The sequence below is a fragment of the Bubalus bubalis genome, chromosome 3 (genome assembly GCF_019923935.1).
Source record: "Bubalus bubalis isolate 160015118507 breed Murrah chromosome 3, NDDB_SH_1, whole genome shotgun sequence".
NCBI lineage: Eukaryota > Metazoa > Chordata > Mammalia > Artiodactyla > Bovidae > Bubalus > Bubalus bubalis.
The window spans coordinates 12,318,401-12,333,389 of record NC_059159.1 but is presented as its reverse complement, the minus strand read 5'-3'; the positions used below and the strand labels follow the sequence as shown (position 1 = coordinate 12,333,389).

Genomic DNA, 14,989 nt, shown 5'->3' with positions numbered 1-14,989 from the left:
CATTGCGGAGGAGGGCGTTCACCACGGGCCAATGAAGGCGAAGGAGCGGGCGCGCGCGGCGGGCCCATTGGTTGGCGGTGCGAGGGCGGGGCTCCGGGAGGCGCGCTCTGGGCCGATTGGCTGGCGGCTCGGGGGTGGGGCTCCAGAGGGCGCGCTCAGGGTTCATTGGCTGGGGTGGCGGGGGCGGGGCTCCAGAGGGAGCGCGCTTTTGTGGCGGTCATGGAGGAAACCGGAGCCGTCTTCCGGAAAGTGAGAGAGGGTGTGCTGGCTGGGCGGGCTGGGGGTGGCGGGCGAGGTTTCCGCGGCTGGGGGATGTGCACGGGCCGGCGGGGACGCTGTGGCTCCGGCTCCCTGCCTGATTCACGTGCGGGTCCTGAGCCGGCCCCCCCGCTGCCATCTAGGGTGAGCCGGTTTCCAGAATCCGGCAATGACCCCCATCCCGAGCGCCCTTCGTCCTCCGTGGTCCGGTAGCAGAAGGTTGAATAGGCGCCCTGGTCTGTGGCCAGACGGAGGGGGTCTGCAGAAATCGCGCAGGGGTAGGTGCTGGCACAAATGCAAAGAGGCTCAGAGAGGAGCCTGGGCCGCCCTGCCCCTCGCCCCGCGGCTACGGGAACGGCAGGACTCTCCACCCTCAAGGGTTTAGCGTAGAGCACAATGCGGCCCAGCTCGCTGGTAGTCTCGGCTGTGTATTCTAAAGCTTCTTTTTGGCCTTTTTCCTGTCACGCCAGCCCTGTGCTTTGCGTCTTGATTTAGCCCGGCTGGCTCTACGAGTGCTCTTCTTAGCAACACACCCAGCAGTCAGGCACTGGATATGCACCAGACATGAATTAGCCCGTGTAATGCTCAACACCCTAGGACATGGGACCTAGTACTGTCCCTACTTGCCAGTGGGAGAAATCAGCAGAACTAGGGTCAAACCCAGGCCATCCACTTCCAGAGTAAGCCCCTTTGCTCTGCACCTGGCGAGTGCTGCTCTGGGTGGATGGATAGGGAGGCCTGCCACCTCCCATACACTGCTGGCTATGAGTGATCTCTCACTTTGATACTCTGCCTTAAGGTTAGAAGACACTGAGCCCTTGATGTCAGGCCTTTGTGAACCTGGGGCGGAAAGGAGCATCCCAGCCCCTTGTGAGCGCTGCCTTGTCCAGCCTGTCCTTAGCGGGGATTTTCGCTCTTTATCACCAAGAGCTGGGGTTGTGGCCATTATCCATGACCAGGGCTGTCCCCGTGAGGGTGACAGGGAGGAGAAGGGGTTGTGTTGCCTCCACACAGTGGGACAAAGGCTGACCACGTCCCAGGTCCCATCCTCCCCTCTGCAAGTTTAGGGAATCTCTGCTCCCAGCTGGTGTTGATCCCGTTGTCACAACCACCCCATGCAGCTGCCCCCCAGCAGCAATCTGACTGATTTAGCTCTTCGCCTGGGTCTGGGAGCTGGTGGAGTGGTAGAGCCTTCTGGGCCCTTCCTGGTATTTTCCAGGTACACAGGCTTCCCCGGTGGCTCACTTGGTGAAGAATCTGCCTGCGATGCAGAGGACCCATGTTCAGTCCCTGGGTTGGGAAGGTCCCGTGGAGAAGGGAATGGCAACCCACTCCAGTATTCTTGCCTGGAGAATTCCATGGACAGGGAGCTGGCAGGCTACAGTCCATGGGGTCATCAAGAGTGGGACACCGCTGAGTGACTACCACTCCAGGTACACAGCGAGTAGGACCAGCAGGTGGCGCCAGGCTCCCGTGGTCACAGCTGGAAGGGTGAAGCTGCCTCAGTGCTGCCCAAGTGACCTGTGGCAAGCTCTTCCCCTCCGGATCTGGGTCTCCGGCAGGGTGCACTCCCTCCCCTCTGCTCTCCAGCTTTGCTGAGCTGCACTGGGTGAGGCAGTGCCATCTCCATGGCCAAGGCTGGAGGCCTGGTGGGTCCTTGGCTCACCTCTGCACGACACCTGGCTTCTGGGCACCCACTGCTGCTGGCCTACCTCCCCAGGCACTCTGCGGGCTCCTCATTCACAGCTCCTTCCAGCTGGTCCCTACCCTCAGCAACCTCCCTGGGTCCTCTACCTTGACTGCCCATTGACAAAGGAGCCTGGCTCCTGCTCAGCTCTGGGGTTCTCACAGTACCCTTCCCCATTACAGGAAGATACCCTTCTCCGTGCTGTGCTGTAGGCCCCAAGGAGGGACCTGGGATGGAGCTGGCGCCGTGCTCAGAACAGGGTCTGGCAAAGCCAGGCAGTGTTAGTGACATGGGCAGGCCTGTGAAGGGGCCCACTGTAGGGAAAGCAACTGACAAGAGACATTTTGTCAGAGACATCTGGGGGCAGGAGCACAAAACCACCCTGGATACCATGAGGACTGGAGCCCCAGAGCAGTGGACAGGCACCTGGGCTGCTCCCTCGTGTCTGCCACACACATCTGATTTCTGGCTCTCCTGGAGACATTTGCAGGGAGATATCCCCCCATGCCTAGTCCTCCACCCTGGGGAGACCCAGCCCCACAGACAGCATTTCCAGCTGGAAATTATAACCCCGTCCCATCCGCAATGAAATGACGAAAGGGTCAGCAGGAGGGGTGGGGGAAATGGCTCACTGACGTGCCCTCCGTTCCCCAGGAGCTGGTGAGCAAACTGCTGCACTTGCACTTCAAAGACAAGAAGACCAGAGGTGTGTGAGCCCGGGGCAGGGTGGTGCTGGGACCCGCGCGGCAGCTCTGCGGGAGCCAGGGCCTTGGGGAGGGCTGGGTGGACCAGACAGAGGGCGGCGGTCACCAGCCTGAGCCTGAGCCTAGTCCTAAGCGGTGAGGGCGGAGTCGGGCAGCAGGGCGAGTGCATGCTTGTAACCTGCTCCCTTCGCCTTGCAGTCAGTGGGGATGCGCTGCAGCTTGTGGCCGAGCTGCTCAAGATCTTCGTTGTAGGTGAGCAGAGGGACTCGATAATGTCCTCTGGGTCCCACCCAGGCTTGTCTGGACCATTCGTGATCCCTTTCATGTTTCAGTGAGGCTATCAAGACACCTTTTTCCCATTTTCCCACAAGCACCTTATCCCTGAAAATTTCTGTATTTCAGAAGCCCCAGCCTCAGTCTTCTGAGCTGTCAGCTGGCACAGGGGTGGGGAACAGCCAGGGCTGGCCCAGGGGGGTTGGGTTCAAGCCCCCCCAGCTCTCTCTACCTTTCTTCCCCCGGCATCATGGCAGAAGCGGCCATCCGCAGTGTCCGGCAGGCCCAGGCAGAGGGCCTGGCCCGTGTGGACGTGGAGCAGCTGGAGAAGGTGCTGCCTCAGCTGGTAGGTGGGCCTCCAGGAACAGGGCCTGGGCCGGGAGCGGGTGGGTGGCCCACACCCATAAGGCTCTGAGTGTGCCTCTCCCCCACAGCTTCTGGACTTCTAGGGTTTCGACCCTCACTGTGACCACCCATTGGGAGCCGTGGCCTCTGGCTGCAGACATGACAGAAGCTGCTGACCCACAACGTTCTCCTCCAGCTCCCAGCAAACCACCCCTCTTCCCCAGGTCATCCCTTCTGCCTGCTGCTGACGGCCAGGACACAGCATGTGGAGGGGAGGGGTTGCTGACAGATCAGGTGCCAGGTGCCCACCCCACTCCCCAGGGCAGCCAGGTGCCCACCGGTGTGAGAGAAGCACTTGGTCACTAGGAATCGGGTGCGGGAGACCCGCCCGCCTGAACAGGTAGCCCATCTGTCCTCCACAAAATGGTGTGGTTCTGCCACTGGGTCCAGAGCTAATGTGTCAGCTTCTAGCCATCTGATACTCCCATCAAAAGATGCTTCCCTGAGCTATATATTTGTTTTCAACAAAGCAACATCAATAAATCAGAGCCACCTCCCCAGGCACAGCCTCCTGTTGCCATTAATCACCCAAAGTCAAGTTGCTTCAAAGCTGGGAGAGGACAGAGTAACAAAGAGCATGTGTGAGTACCCTGCCGTGGGCCGGGCTCGAGGGGCTATGAAATCGGAGCCCTCGCACGTGTGGCTGCTCGCCTGGGATGGTGCCTCTGCCATGGGGCTGCCGTGGGCGTGGGGTGCCACCGACCGGCGGGGATGATGCCCAGGGCTGTTTGGGAGGGAGAGGGGTCACGCCAGTGGAAAGGACCACTGCCCCCAGGGCCCAGGCCAGGCAGGTCAGGGCTGTTCAGGACCTGTTAGGAGCCCAGTTAGGAGGCTTGGCTGCCCTCTGGGGCCCAGCAACCACCCCCCCACCCCCCCACCCCCCCAGCACCTACCTCCCATTAATTCTGAAAGCTGCCTGGACTTGTCAACCTAGGATTGAAACACCCCGAGGGCTCTGGGCTCAGTGACCTCGGAGTCAGGACTCTCATGGAGCAGCGGGATCTGGCCTGCTGGGGAGGGACATCTGCCCGACTGCCATGGGCACCCAGGAGCCCTGCCCCCTCCCCCAAGGGTGGCAGAGGTAGGGGGCCAGCCCGCTCGCCCTCCCTAGTTTAGCCCCACTGGCTCCTTCCTGCACCCGTTCCCCGCCTCTGCCCCCCATCTTCCTCTCCCCCCTCCCACAGGGAGTCTCAGGGCTTCAAAGCTCTGGGCGCATGTGGAAGTAATTAGACCTGAGGGGAGAGGCTGGCGACAAGTGCCAGGGCCCGTGCCCCCCCTACAGCCACTTTGAAGTGCACTCAGACGGTGGGGCGGGCAGGCCCCGGGAAACCCCAGGCCGCCCTGCCCGCCCCGCCCTCCGGGGGTGGAGGCAACATCCTCTCTCCTGTCAGGGGCTGGGGGCCCGGCCTGAGCTGCAGCCAAGCGGTCGACGCCCGGAGGCCTTTCTCCCCAAACTCGTGTCCTCCACAGAGGGGGAGCTGTTAATGTCAGTGAGGTTCAAAACCAAAGGGCAGGCAGTTCAAGGAAGACACCTGTGTCCTTAACAAGAACAAGCCCCGGCAAGCAGCCTCTGGGCTCATGTATCGCCATCCAGCTAGGCTGGGGGCCTGGGGCTGGAAGCTTGGCACAGAGCGGAGGACCGAAGGATCCTCCCCTGGAAAAGATGACAAGAGGGTCTCAAGAGAGGCTCGCATCTTTATTCCCGCTCAGGGTGGGCAGGGGTCCTGTGGCTGGCAGAGTGGGCACCTCTGGCGGCTCTCACCTCTTCCCGGCTGCAAGGCAAACACAGGGTGACCTCGGGGCCCTGGGCCCCTGCCCGTAGCCCCGGGCCCCTGCCCGTAGCCCCGCCCCGCCCGGCCATGCCCCCAGGGTACCTGGCAGCTTCAACCACTTGGGCACTTTGCCCAGATCCCTCCTCACAGGCTGGGTTGTCCCCCGGCTGGGCTCAGGGGGCCCCACTGCCCCTTCCTCAGCAGCTGGCTCCAAGTCAAGGGGTGCAGGGTCAGGGGCTGGCGGTGGGGGCGGGGTTCCCGCCACCCTGGACATGCACCTGAAAAGAAAGGCGCGAGGGCTGAGGTGCCGGAGGCAGCGCTGCGCCAGGGGCTCCCCCGCCCTCGCCAAGACGCACCTGGCCACGAGCACGTCGGCTGCAGACGGGGAGACGGTGTGTTCCAGCAGCCTGGGCTCCAGGTAGATACCTGCAGGAGGCCCGGTGCACCCTCAGGCCACAGACGGGACCCCACCTGCCTACCGCTGCTTTGCTCTGGGAGGGAGTATGGCCCAGCCCTGGGGAGCAGTAGGGTATGGGGGTATCGGGGCCACAGGTCTCCCTCCCAGATCCGAAGTCCTCTGCTCTGGGGCATCTCAGGAACTGGAAGTGGGGCCCAGGGCTGGCCAGCACTGGTGGGCAGAGAGGGACCCTACCCACCTGTCGGCTCCTCAGGTCCAAAGTGCACAAGGGCAGCGGGGAAGAGGTTCGCCTGCAGGGAGGGCGGAGGGGAGCTCAGGGACCAACTGGGCACCGTGGGGCACAGGATGGCAGGGAGGAGCAGGGAGGGCTGCAGCCCGCTTCCGTGCTGGCCTCACGGGCACCGCATCTGTTAGGCCCAGGGCTCCACTGAGGAGGCCTACAGCCCCACCAGGCCCCTCCCATCACACTGCCCGCTGCCCAGCTTCACCTGTTCCTTCTCTGGCACCAACCCCAGTGTGAGCCAGGCCAGGGCATCAAACCACAGGGTCCTGCCAGGGCCCAGCCCCAAGCACCAGCTGAACAGGAAGCTCCTGTGGTGTGCGTGCTCTGGCATTTTTAACTGCCTCCCCTTCCTGCCCAGGTCCCAGGGTCAACGCTTAATACTCTGAAGGCTGTGGCCACCCCCACCGTCACCAGAGACTACAGGAGACATCGAGAGGTCAGAGGAGATGTGGATGAACAGAAGTGCACGGATGGGGATGGGGGCATGGGGCGCAAGGTGGCCGCCAACACAGGCGCAGCCCGCTGTGCCCCCACCAGCCCCCCCAACCTCGGCTGCCCAAGAATGGAGGGGGCACCCTGCAGGGGCTGACAGGTGAGCCCGGTCCACTGGGAGCAGCTGGATGGGAGGCGGGTGCGCCATGTGCAGGGCTCTCCAGTGGGGCCCAGGCATGGGGAAGTGGGCAGGGTGCCTCTTGGAGCCAAGCTGCTTTGGGAGCCTGGGCCCAGAGGTGCCCCCAGGCCTACTGCCTTGACCTGAAAGCTCACATAAGGGTTCCCTGACTTGGCACTGGGTCACCTTATGAGGAAAAGCCAGTGCTAGCCAGTGTGAAGCCCCTCCTGCAGGGTGGGGGGGTCCCCACATTCTTCCTGGCATCCTGTCCGTGGGGGTGGTGACACAAGATTTCCGCTCAAGGACTGGCCCCACCTGCATAGGACGCATCACACGGCCCCTGAAACGTCCCTGGAGGCCTCCCAGGCAGGAGGCCAGACTATGGTGCAGAAATCAGGGCTGTAGGAGAGGATCCCAGAGCCCCCCATCGTCATCACCTGCTTCCACTCCCACCTCTGCGTCCGAGGCAGGAGTGGCTGCAACCCCCAGAGCTGGCCTGAGGAGGAGCAAGGCCACCACCCACAGCCGTGTCCTCAGCCCTCGGCGGAAGAGCCGCAGCTGCCAGCTGAGCGTGTCCTCTCAGCTCTGAGCTCTTGGAATTGGGTGGGGACTATTAATAGAAGGAAGCTTCAAAGACCTGGAACGCTAGGATTGCAGGCAAAGCAGAGGGACAGAAAAGGGCCATGATCGCTCTGAAACCCCACTCTGAGGCCTGGGATCCCAGCCTGCTGTGGAGGGATGGCCTGGATGGTGTTTTGGGGCTGCCCCCGGCCCTGGAGGCACCGGAATTTGGAGGGGCTGGAAACAGGTAGGACAGTGCCTCAACCTTTCTCAGGAGGCCAACCCACTAGGCACTGGTAGGATCGTCCCAGTGGGGCCGTCTAGGGGCTGCAGAGCTTAAAGCCTTGAAGGGCCCCTCTGGGCCCCTCAAGGCAGCTCTTCTGGAACCTGGTCTCCCTGCTTGCCCTCTGCACCTGCTGGAAGCCCCCCACCTGCCAGCTTGTGTCCCAGGGGATGACCCCACTGGAAAAAGGGGTGAGTAGAAAGCACAGAAGACCACCATGACTCCAGGAGGGAGGCGCACCCCTCTGGTCAGGCTGACAAAGTTCACAGATGGTGGTAGTCTTCAGGGCCCTCTATCAGGGCATCACCAAGGGGTGGGGCTTGATGCTGGGGCTCTGGGGGTGGCAGTGAGGGGGGCTGAGACAGGAGCAAAGGGAGGTCCCTGAGGCTCGGGGCTGCACCAGCACGAAGGGGGCTCGGACCCAGGAAGCAGGTATGATGGGGGCTGTTGGGAACCTCCGTGTCCACGAATGGCATCCTTGGCAACCACCCATCCTCAACCTCACCCGTCTTGCCCAACAGTCACTCTCCTGGCCCCGTGACCAAAACAGGCAGCTAGGCTTCCAACCCCAACACCCACCCTGAGCTGTCACTTCCTGGGGCGCAGGACTGGCCCCCAGGCAGCCTCCAGGGCAGCCAGCAGCCAGCACGCGGCCTGCCAGGGACATGAAAGCCGGCAGCTTCCGCGCCCGCTCACCCGCGGGAGGGAGGAAGGCTTCCTTCCCCGAGCCCTGCCAGCTCTCTGATCGAGGGCGGGCAGGGGCGCCACCCCAAGAGGAGGCCCCATGGCTCCAGGGTGAGCTGACGGATGAAAGGAGACGGCTGCTAGTAGCAGGGGGCAGAGTGTCACCAGGAATCAGGCCGCGTGGGCGGACAGGCAGCACCCCAGGGTTCCTAATTGGAGGGGGGGTGCCTGGACGCTGGCCTCTGTCCATCCCAAAGCATCTTCCAAATTCAATGTTTATCAACAGGCTGGCCAAAGAGGGAGGGAGGGAGGGAGGGAGGGAGGCAGGGCGGGTGGGGATAGGAGGAGGCCCGGTGCCTCTGGGGCTCCCAGGGGGGCTGCAGAAGGGGGCTGAGAAGGGGGAGTGGGGATGTGGGGAAGCACCCTGCTCCCACCAACCTCGACTCCTTTCCTTGGGGGGCTTCTAGCCTCTCTGCTGGTCTGGCCCCATCCCTCCAAGATGGTGGCAGCCCCAGGCAGCAAGCAGATCCCCTTGCCCCAACTCAGACCTCTGCAGGGCCTGCTGGCCATTTAACAAAGGCCAGCCTCTGTTACTAATTAAAATATCTGAAGAGACTTTAAGAGGAAACCATTAGGCCAGAGGGCTGGGGAGGCCCCGGGCTGCTCTCCTGGGGTGAAGGGACAGGACATTCCTCCTGGCTCTGGACTGCAGCCCAGCAGGGCACCGGATCCACACGCCTCACCCTGGGAGCTCTGGGGGCCCCCAGTGCCCGGGGAGGGCCCGCCGCGGCATTCCCAGCGGAGGCCATGGGATCCAGGGGACAGGAAGGGGCAGGGCAGCAGACCTGGCAGCAGCCCCTCCAGTCTGCAGCCAAACTTGCCTGGCAGCTGGCACCCCAGGGGCCTCCTGCGCGGCCGGCCACCTGAACTGAGGCCTCTGACCCTTGGTCCTTTGGGGGTCCCCGAGCAGCCCCACGTGCCAGCCCCTTCTCGCCCAGATCCAGGGGCAGTCCTGGCTCAAGCTGGCGGAAGCCAGCTGAACAAGCCCATCCCTACTGAAGCAGGAGGCACGAGAGACTGGAAAGCCTCAAAACTGCCTTCAGAGGCGCTCTGGTACAAGTTCAACCCTCGACAAGGCCTTATCATACTTCTAACTGTGGCCTCACCCGCCCTCCCTGGCAACTGTCCCTCCCAGGCTGGCCCCAGACGGTACCTGAAAGAGGGTCAGCGTGTGGTCGTCCAGGATGGTTTTTGGAGGAGCGATGACTGCGGAGAGGTGGTTGTCTGCACCAGGAAGTGCCCTGCCCCTCCCCTCCCCCCATCACCACCCCCACCTTTTGCCCATGCTTGCCCCTACACCCCCGACCCCGCTCCTAGAACAGGCTTGAGTGAGCCGGAGGATTTCTGAAGCAGCCCCCTCAGCTCACATCTCCCTGTCCGTCTCTCTGCTGTTGCAAAAACAGCCAGAAGCTGGGGAGAGGGCCGGGGGCAGACTCACCGCAGGGGGACACCTGACCCCTCAACCCCCTAGTTGTGCTCCAGAGGTGGCCAGCAGCTCTCCCTGACACCCCCTCCCCCAGCCCCCACCTCACCCAGGGCAGGTGGGCAGCAGAGGGCACAGGAGTACTGAGCAGAGCAATGGTCACCCTCCCTCCCCAACTCATGCTCAGACCCCAGCCCAAGACCCACCAGCCCCCGCTGCTGCTTCTGTGGGAAAAGCTACTTCAAGCCCCGACTGAGAGGGGCCGGGGCGGCTGAAAGGAGGTCCCAAGGAAGCACTCACACAGGTAGAACGGCAGCTCGGGGTTGCTCAGGTGGCTCCTCACGAAGTCCCGCAAGTCCCCCACTGCAGGAGGAAGGGTGGGTAAGCAAGGCACCCCACTCCAGGGCCACCCCCCCGCAATGGGACAAGCCAGGTCCAACCTCTGTGCAGACCACTCCCCCCAGGTTACGGAGGACCCCACTCAGAACTGGTGGCATGGCCGTCTTTCTTCCAGGTGAGCTGCAGTCCCGGGCCAGAGACCCCGGTACTGGGTGTCGGGGAGCGCATCTTCTCTGGGTGCCCCTCTGTCCCACCAATGCCCAGAACAGGTAGGTGCATGAAGGGCACCCAGTCCCAGAGGCACTGCCCAGCTGCTCTGTCAGGCCTCTGGCAAAGAGCCGGCCCCCAGCCCTGTGCCCACTGCCTGCCCCAAAGCCCAGATGGAAAGAGCCTGGAGGGGCTTGCGGGGCCTCCCGCCCTCCTGGCTGCCTGGACGGGGCTGCTTACCGGTCTCGCTGGGGCGGAAGAAGCCCTGCAGGATGTAGCGGTCAGGAAACAGGACCCTCAGGACCACCTAGGCCAGGACAAGCCAGTTTGTCAGCGGGACAGCTGGAGCCCAACCCAGGCAGCCGTACCCCTGGGCCCACAATGGCCAGGCCTCCCACACACTGGGCTGGCACCCCCTCACCTTGGCTGCCCCCTGAAACTCCTGGCCATGCGCTGGACGCGAGGACCAGACAAGTACCCACGTGCACTTGTGAAAACAGTGACATTTTTCATCTTAAAACGGGGCTGACTGGTTCATTAACAAACCGCAGCCCTGCCGGCCTGGGCTGAAGTACAGGAGACCATGGCCAGTGGCCTGTGGGCTGTGAGAACCGCAGAGGCCCCAGCACAGAGCCGTGCGGAGACCGCACCACCCCCCACCCCGCCCCCGGGGTACCTTAGGATAGCGCTGCAGCTTCTCTTTCATCTGAGCCTCCCTGAAGGCCTTGGTCACCAAGGGCGCTTCTTCTAGGCGCTTCCTGGGGAGGGGGTGGGCAGTAGTGAAGGTCCCAGGTCTCCCCAGCCAGAGTGGAGGCCCACACCAGCTGGACTCGGCTTCTCCCTCAGGCTCCGTGAGCTGCTCCCCCTCACAGGCCCAGACAGGACTGAGCACGCTCTGCCTGGGCCCCCCACCCTCCGAGGTGCTGCTGAGTGCATGGGTGTATCAGAAGGAACCAGGGCACACCCACCGCTCACTCTTGAGTTGGGCCAAGCGTCTTCTGACATCGTCCACGGTCACCTCAAAGAACTCATCAGGCAGCTCCGCAGGCCAGGCCTGCAGCAGCACCTCCAGGTCCGGGTGGCACACCACGGGGTCTCGGTCCACCGGCTGAGCAGGCAGAGAGCTCAGCTTATGCAGGGCCCGCGAGGAGCCCAGGCTCCCCACCCTGAGGGGCTGGGCTAGCCATGCAGACCCCAGCTGACCCTGTGCTGCCGGCCCCACCTGTCAGCCCGTGGCCAGGCTCCAGGGTGGGGCGTGGGGCGCCCAAGCCTCTCCAGGACCAGGGCCCCCCCCCCCAGGCCCACCCACTCAGCAATGACGATGCCGAGACCCTCACCAGCAGGGCACAGGGCCCGAGGATCTCAGCGCAGCCAGGTCAGAGGGAACCCTGACTATTGGGGGGACTTGGACAGTGAATGAACAGCAGCATCTCTGTTCTCATCCTGTCTTCACAGGGGCTCCCCAAGAGCCCCAGGAAGCCACCTGCTATTAGTCTCCCAAAGTGGGGAACAAAACTGGGGAGCAGTACCCTGGTCAGGGCCACGTCAGGGATTCCACGGGAGGGGCAGGACAAGCAACAGCCCCTAAATTAGAGGTTTGGCAAAAATCTGCCAGCCACTGGCCCCATAGCTAGACTGACTCCACCTCCCCTCCCTGGGGGAGCAGTCAGCCCCGCCCTCTGCCCATCGTGGGGACACAGGAAGGGACAGCCTCTCTCCTAATTGGCAGCCAACGGCGACGGAAATTACAAGGCAGGGCTCACTCTGCTTGTGGTGCCTCCGGGTGTGGCCCAACTGACGACGGGGGAAGATACCTTCACGATGCTGAGGCTGCCTACGGAGCCCGGCCAGACGGAGGTGTCCTGTGGGGCCCATGCCAGGTCCTGCCCTCCCTTGCACGGACCGTCCACAAATGTCTGGGGTGAGGCCTCTCTTGCCTCCTGCTCCTGCCTGCCCTCTCCTCCACGCCCCAGCCTTGCACAGGAATCCCACCCTCTGCCTTCGACACCCAGCGCCGGGCTTGGCAGGCTTTTCTCATCATCCCTTCCTGTACTCTGGCCTGACCCCAGCCCTGCTGGCTCTGAAAGTCAGACTCACCATCCTGGAGCTGGCCAGTGCACCTACCAGGTGGCCCAGGGCTGCTCCCCCAGCCGCCCCCGAGGCCGATTGCCCAGGCCAACAGGTCTCTGCCATTCCTGAGCGCACAGCTGAGTCACGCCTCGTAACAAAGGGCAGTGGGCTCTCGCCAGGAAGGCCCTCTGATCTCAGGGCACTGGTGGCAGGGTGGCTAGGAAAGACTGGCTGAGGCCCGGGCAGTGGGGTCGGTAGGTGGCTGACCAAGGCCCCTGGGGGTTGCCCCCTCAAAGCCACAACCCTCCTGCAGCCCACAGGCAGTCCACGCCAAGCTTTTTATAACAAGATGCCAGGCGCCAGGCTGCCCCCCACAGCCACGACGCCTGCATTCCAGAAGGGCCGAGCACTCGCCTGGGCTCCTGGGGGAGGGTGAGGGCAGACATGGATGTGCCTGAGCTGGGCACCGCAGTGTCCACGAGTGCCAGGCCCCTGGATGCGCGAGCAGAGAGCCCACAGGCAACCCTGCCCCAGTCCCGCCCTCACAGGGCCCTGTGTGGGCACACGAGTGAGTTGCCCTGAGAATCCAGCCATCAGGTGACTTATGGTCTGTGGCCTGGAGCTGAGCCTGACCATCCAGAAGTGCCCCAATCTCCGGGGTACACACTGGTGAAGCCCAACCCCGAGAGCGTGGGGCCGCTCTGGCCTCTTCGTCCTGGGCGCTTCCAGCGCACAGCCCAGGGGTGACCTGGAGGACCGCAGCCCTCCCACAACTCCCACAACTTCCTGAACAAGGACGTAGGCGACATCAGCCTCTGGCTTCATGCTGCTCAGGGGCCACTGACCTTCAGTCAGACAGTAAACTGACAAAAATCTCTCTGTGTTGGATCTACCCTCAATTCATGCCCCTCCTTCCACACATGCCTCAGCTCTGCTCCAGAAGCCCGTCTGTCTCTCCAACAGCAGCCTGGAGCCAGGGTCCCACATGGGAGCCAGAGGGCCAGGGAGAGCCACCTTGAGATGACTCTGACTCGCCCGCATCGTCTGCACCTTGGGGAAACTCCCTGCTCCTGGGCAGAGGAGCCAGGGGTCTGATGCCGCCCATCAGAGCCCAGACCACCCAAGTCCCAGAGCTGCTGCCCTGATCCAGCCCCAGGAGGGCCCTGTCCCATGAGAAGAGTGGATTCCCATGGCTGGTTGGTAGGACGCATCACCCTGTCCTACCAAGTGACCAAGGGAGAAGCCAGGGGGCCTCAAACACCTCCACACAGCCTGCGCAGTGGAGATATTCCCACTGCAAAGAGGAGAGATACCAGGAAAGGAGAAGAGAGCCTGACAGCTCCACGTGGGAGGAAGTGCGGTAGACACGGCACCGGAGGAGGCCAAGCCTTGGCCCCGCTCACTTCGGATGCTCTGCCGGCAATCTGGCCCTCATTTGCTGTTCCTTCACCGGCCGTTCCTTGGTCATGGGCAGTTATTACGCACACAGCTCTCATCCTAGATGGATTTATGGAGATGTTTTTGGATAGAGACTAGAAGTCTAGGATGAGACACCATCAGGGGAGGAAAAAGAAAGGTCCACAGTGGCCACTGTCAGAGGGCCTTGGCGCCCTCACCACGGAGACTGGGTTCCTGTGCGCTGGTCGAGGGCCAGAGCCCCCAATTCTGGGATGGGGCTCCAAGATGAAACCCCCGCTGTGGGGTGGCAGGCTTGGAACCTCCTCAGCACACCTGACAGCTTGTCTTCACAGCCCAGAACTCCAGGTCTACTCTTCAAGAGCCTGCGGGAGCCGCTTGGAGGATGCGTCTCCACCAAGAACCCAATGTCACCAGGCCTGTGCATCCTGGCAAAACTTCAAGTTTTCCATCATTGGCTCAGAGTCCAACTCCTGAAGCCTGTCAGTATTCAGGGCAGAGACTGGCTCTGACTCCCCCACCCCTTAACCCCCGGAATGCCAGAGGAGCCGGTCTCTCCCCTGATGGCCTCCACGCTGTGGGCATCTGTCAGAGAGAAGATAAACAGAATGATGAGGCAGCAGCCAGGGCCCGGGGCCTGAGTCCACGGAGTTGCGAGGTGGGGGGTCTATACGACTGCCCATGGCAGACGAGCAAACAGGCACCGTCCTGAGGGGAGGCACAGCAGGTGTCTGCAGGCTCCAAGGGTAGGGCCTTAAGGGACCCAACCCTGCTGGTGAAACACCCCGCAGGGGTCCCTCATTTCCTGCAAACACGCGACCCTGGCAAAGATTCCCTTGTCGCAGCCTCCACCAAAGTTATTACAGACAAGACAGCACCCAGAAAACCAGAAAGGAGGAAGGTAGATGCGAAGAGTGGATGAGTCAGGGTGTCTGCGAACTGGATGAAACTGGCAAGGGGGACAGACGGCGCCTGGGGAGGGACGAGACCCTCCGGAGGTGGGGTGACAGGAGCACCCTCTGCGGCTGACGTTCAGAGGAGGCCCCGAGCAATGGCCTGAGGCTGGAAAGACAGTGGACTGACACCTGGGCCACTCGGTCATGGGGACTTGGGAACCAGCCACCAGCTGTGGATGGCCACCAGCACCTTTAGAAAGAGCCGCCGCCACCGGGGGACAGACCCTTCGAGGGAGACCCGAGGGGAGGAAGTGAGGGCACCGCCCACTGTCAGCAGCACTCCAGGTCAGCGAGGTCACAGGCACAGCCAGGGGCTGGGCCTGGAGGGGAACAGGGCGCCGGGCCAAGATCTGGGCCCATGGCATCCCCCGACAGCTGGTGGACATGCTCCAGTGGCCGCTGCACGAGTGGCTAAGGACCCACTTGGGCACACGAGGGTCCCTTCGTGTCAGAAGCGGCCTCACTGCCTGCTGAGGTTTCATTTTCTTGACGGTAATTTTCCAGGACGTGATGACACAGGGAGAAAAAATGCAAAAACTATTTGGAAGTGACCTCAACCCCAGATTTTCCAGCTTCCCTG

The 14,989-nt window shown here is 62.9% G+C and overlaps 2 protein-coding genes across 6 annotated transcripts in view; one reads left to right on the top strand and one right to left on the bottom strand.

The window, feature by feature from the left end:
• The first annotated feature begins 156 nt into the window (after positions 1-156).
• Positions 157-3,587, top strand: CENPX (centromere protein X). The gene is made up of 5 exons (XM_006064245.3): positions 157-249; positions 2,600-2,651; positions 2,848-2,901; positions 3,180-3,268; positions 3,357-3,587. The coding sequence occupies exons 1-5, from the start codon at positions 220-222 to the stop codon at positions 3,369-3,371; spliced, it is 240 nt and encodes a 79-aa protein (XP_006064307.1). The 5' UTR covers positions 157-219; the 3' UTR covers positions 3,372-3,587.
• Positions 3,588-5,004: 1,417 nt separating this feature from the next.
• The window catches only part of ASPSCR1 (ASPSCR1 tether for SLC2A4, UBX domain containing), a 28,014-nt gene continuing 18,029 nt past the window's right edge, over positions 5,005-14,989 (bottom strand). For 4 of the 5 annotated variants that reach the window (XM_006064241.3, XM_006064244.3, XM_006064242.3 and 1 more), the window contains 9 exons: positions 10,936-11,075; positions 10,644-10,725; positions 10,208-10,274; positions 9,722-9,784; positions 9,152-9,204; positions 5,756-5,807; positions 5,456-5,525; positions 5,202-5,377; positions 5,005-5,099 (listed from right to left, as the gene is read on the bottom strand). In XM_006064241.3, coding sequence (XP_006064303.2) covers positions 5,086-5,099; positions 5,202-5,377; positions 5,456-5,525; positions 5,756-5,807; positions 9,152-9,204; positions 9,722-9,784; positions 10,208-10,274; positions 10,644-10,725; positions 10,936-11,075 — 717 coding nt within the window. In that variant the 3' untranslated portion in view covers positions 5,005-5,085. Of the gene's footprint in view, positions 5,100-5,201; positions 5,378-5,455; positions 5,526-5,755; positions 5,808-9,151; positions 9,205-9,721; positions 9,785-10,207; positions 10,275-10,643; positions 10,726-10,935; positions 11,076-14,989 lie in introns of those variants that run through there. The other variant, XR_003107722.3, reaches the window with a different exon arrangement.

Coding starts and splice junctions, on each gene's coding strand:
- CENPX (XM_006064245.3), top strand. CDS start 220: ATGGAGGAAACCGGAGCCGTCTTCCGGAAA. Junction 250..2,599: donor CCGGAGCCGTCTTCCGGAAA/GTGAGAGAGGGT, acceptor TCCGTTCCCCAG/GAGCTGGTGAGCAAACTGCT. Junction 2,902..3,179: donor GCTCAAGATCTTCGTTGTAG/GTGAGCAGAGGG, acceptor GCATCATGGCAG/AAGCGGCCATCCGCAGTGTC.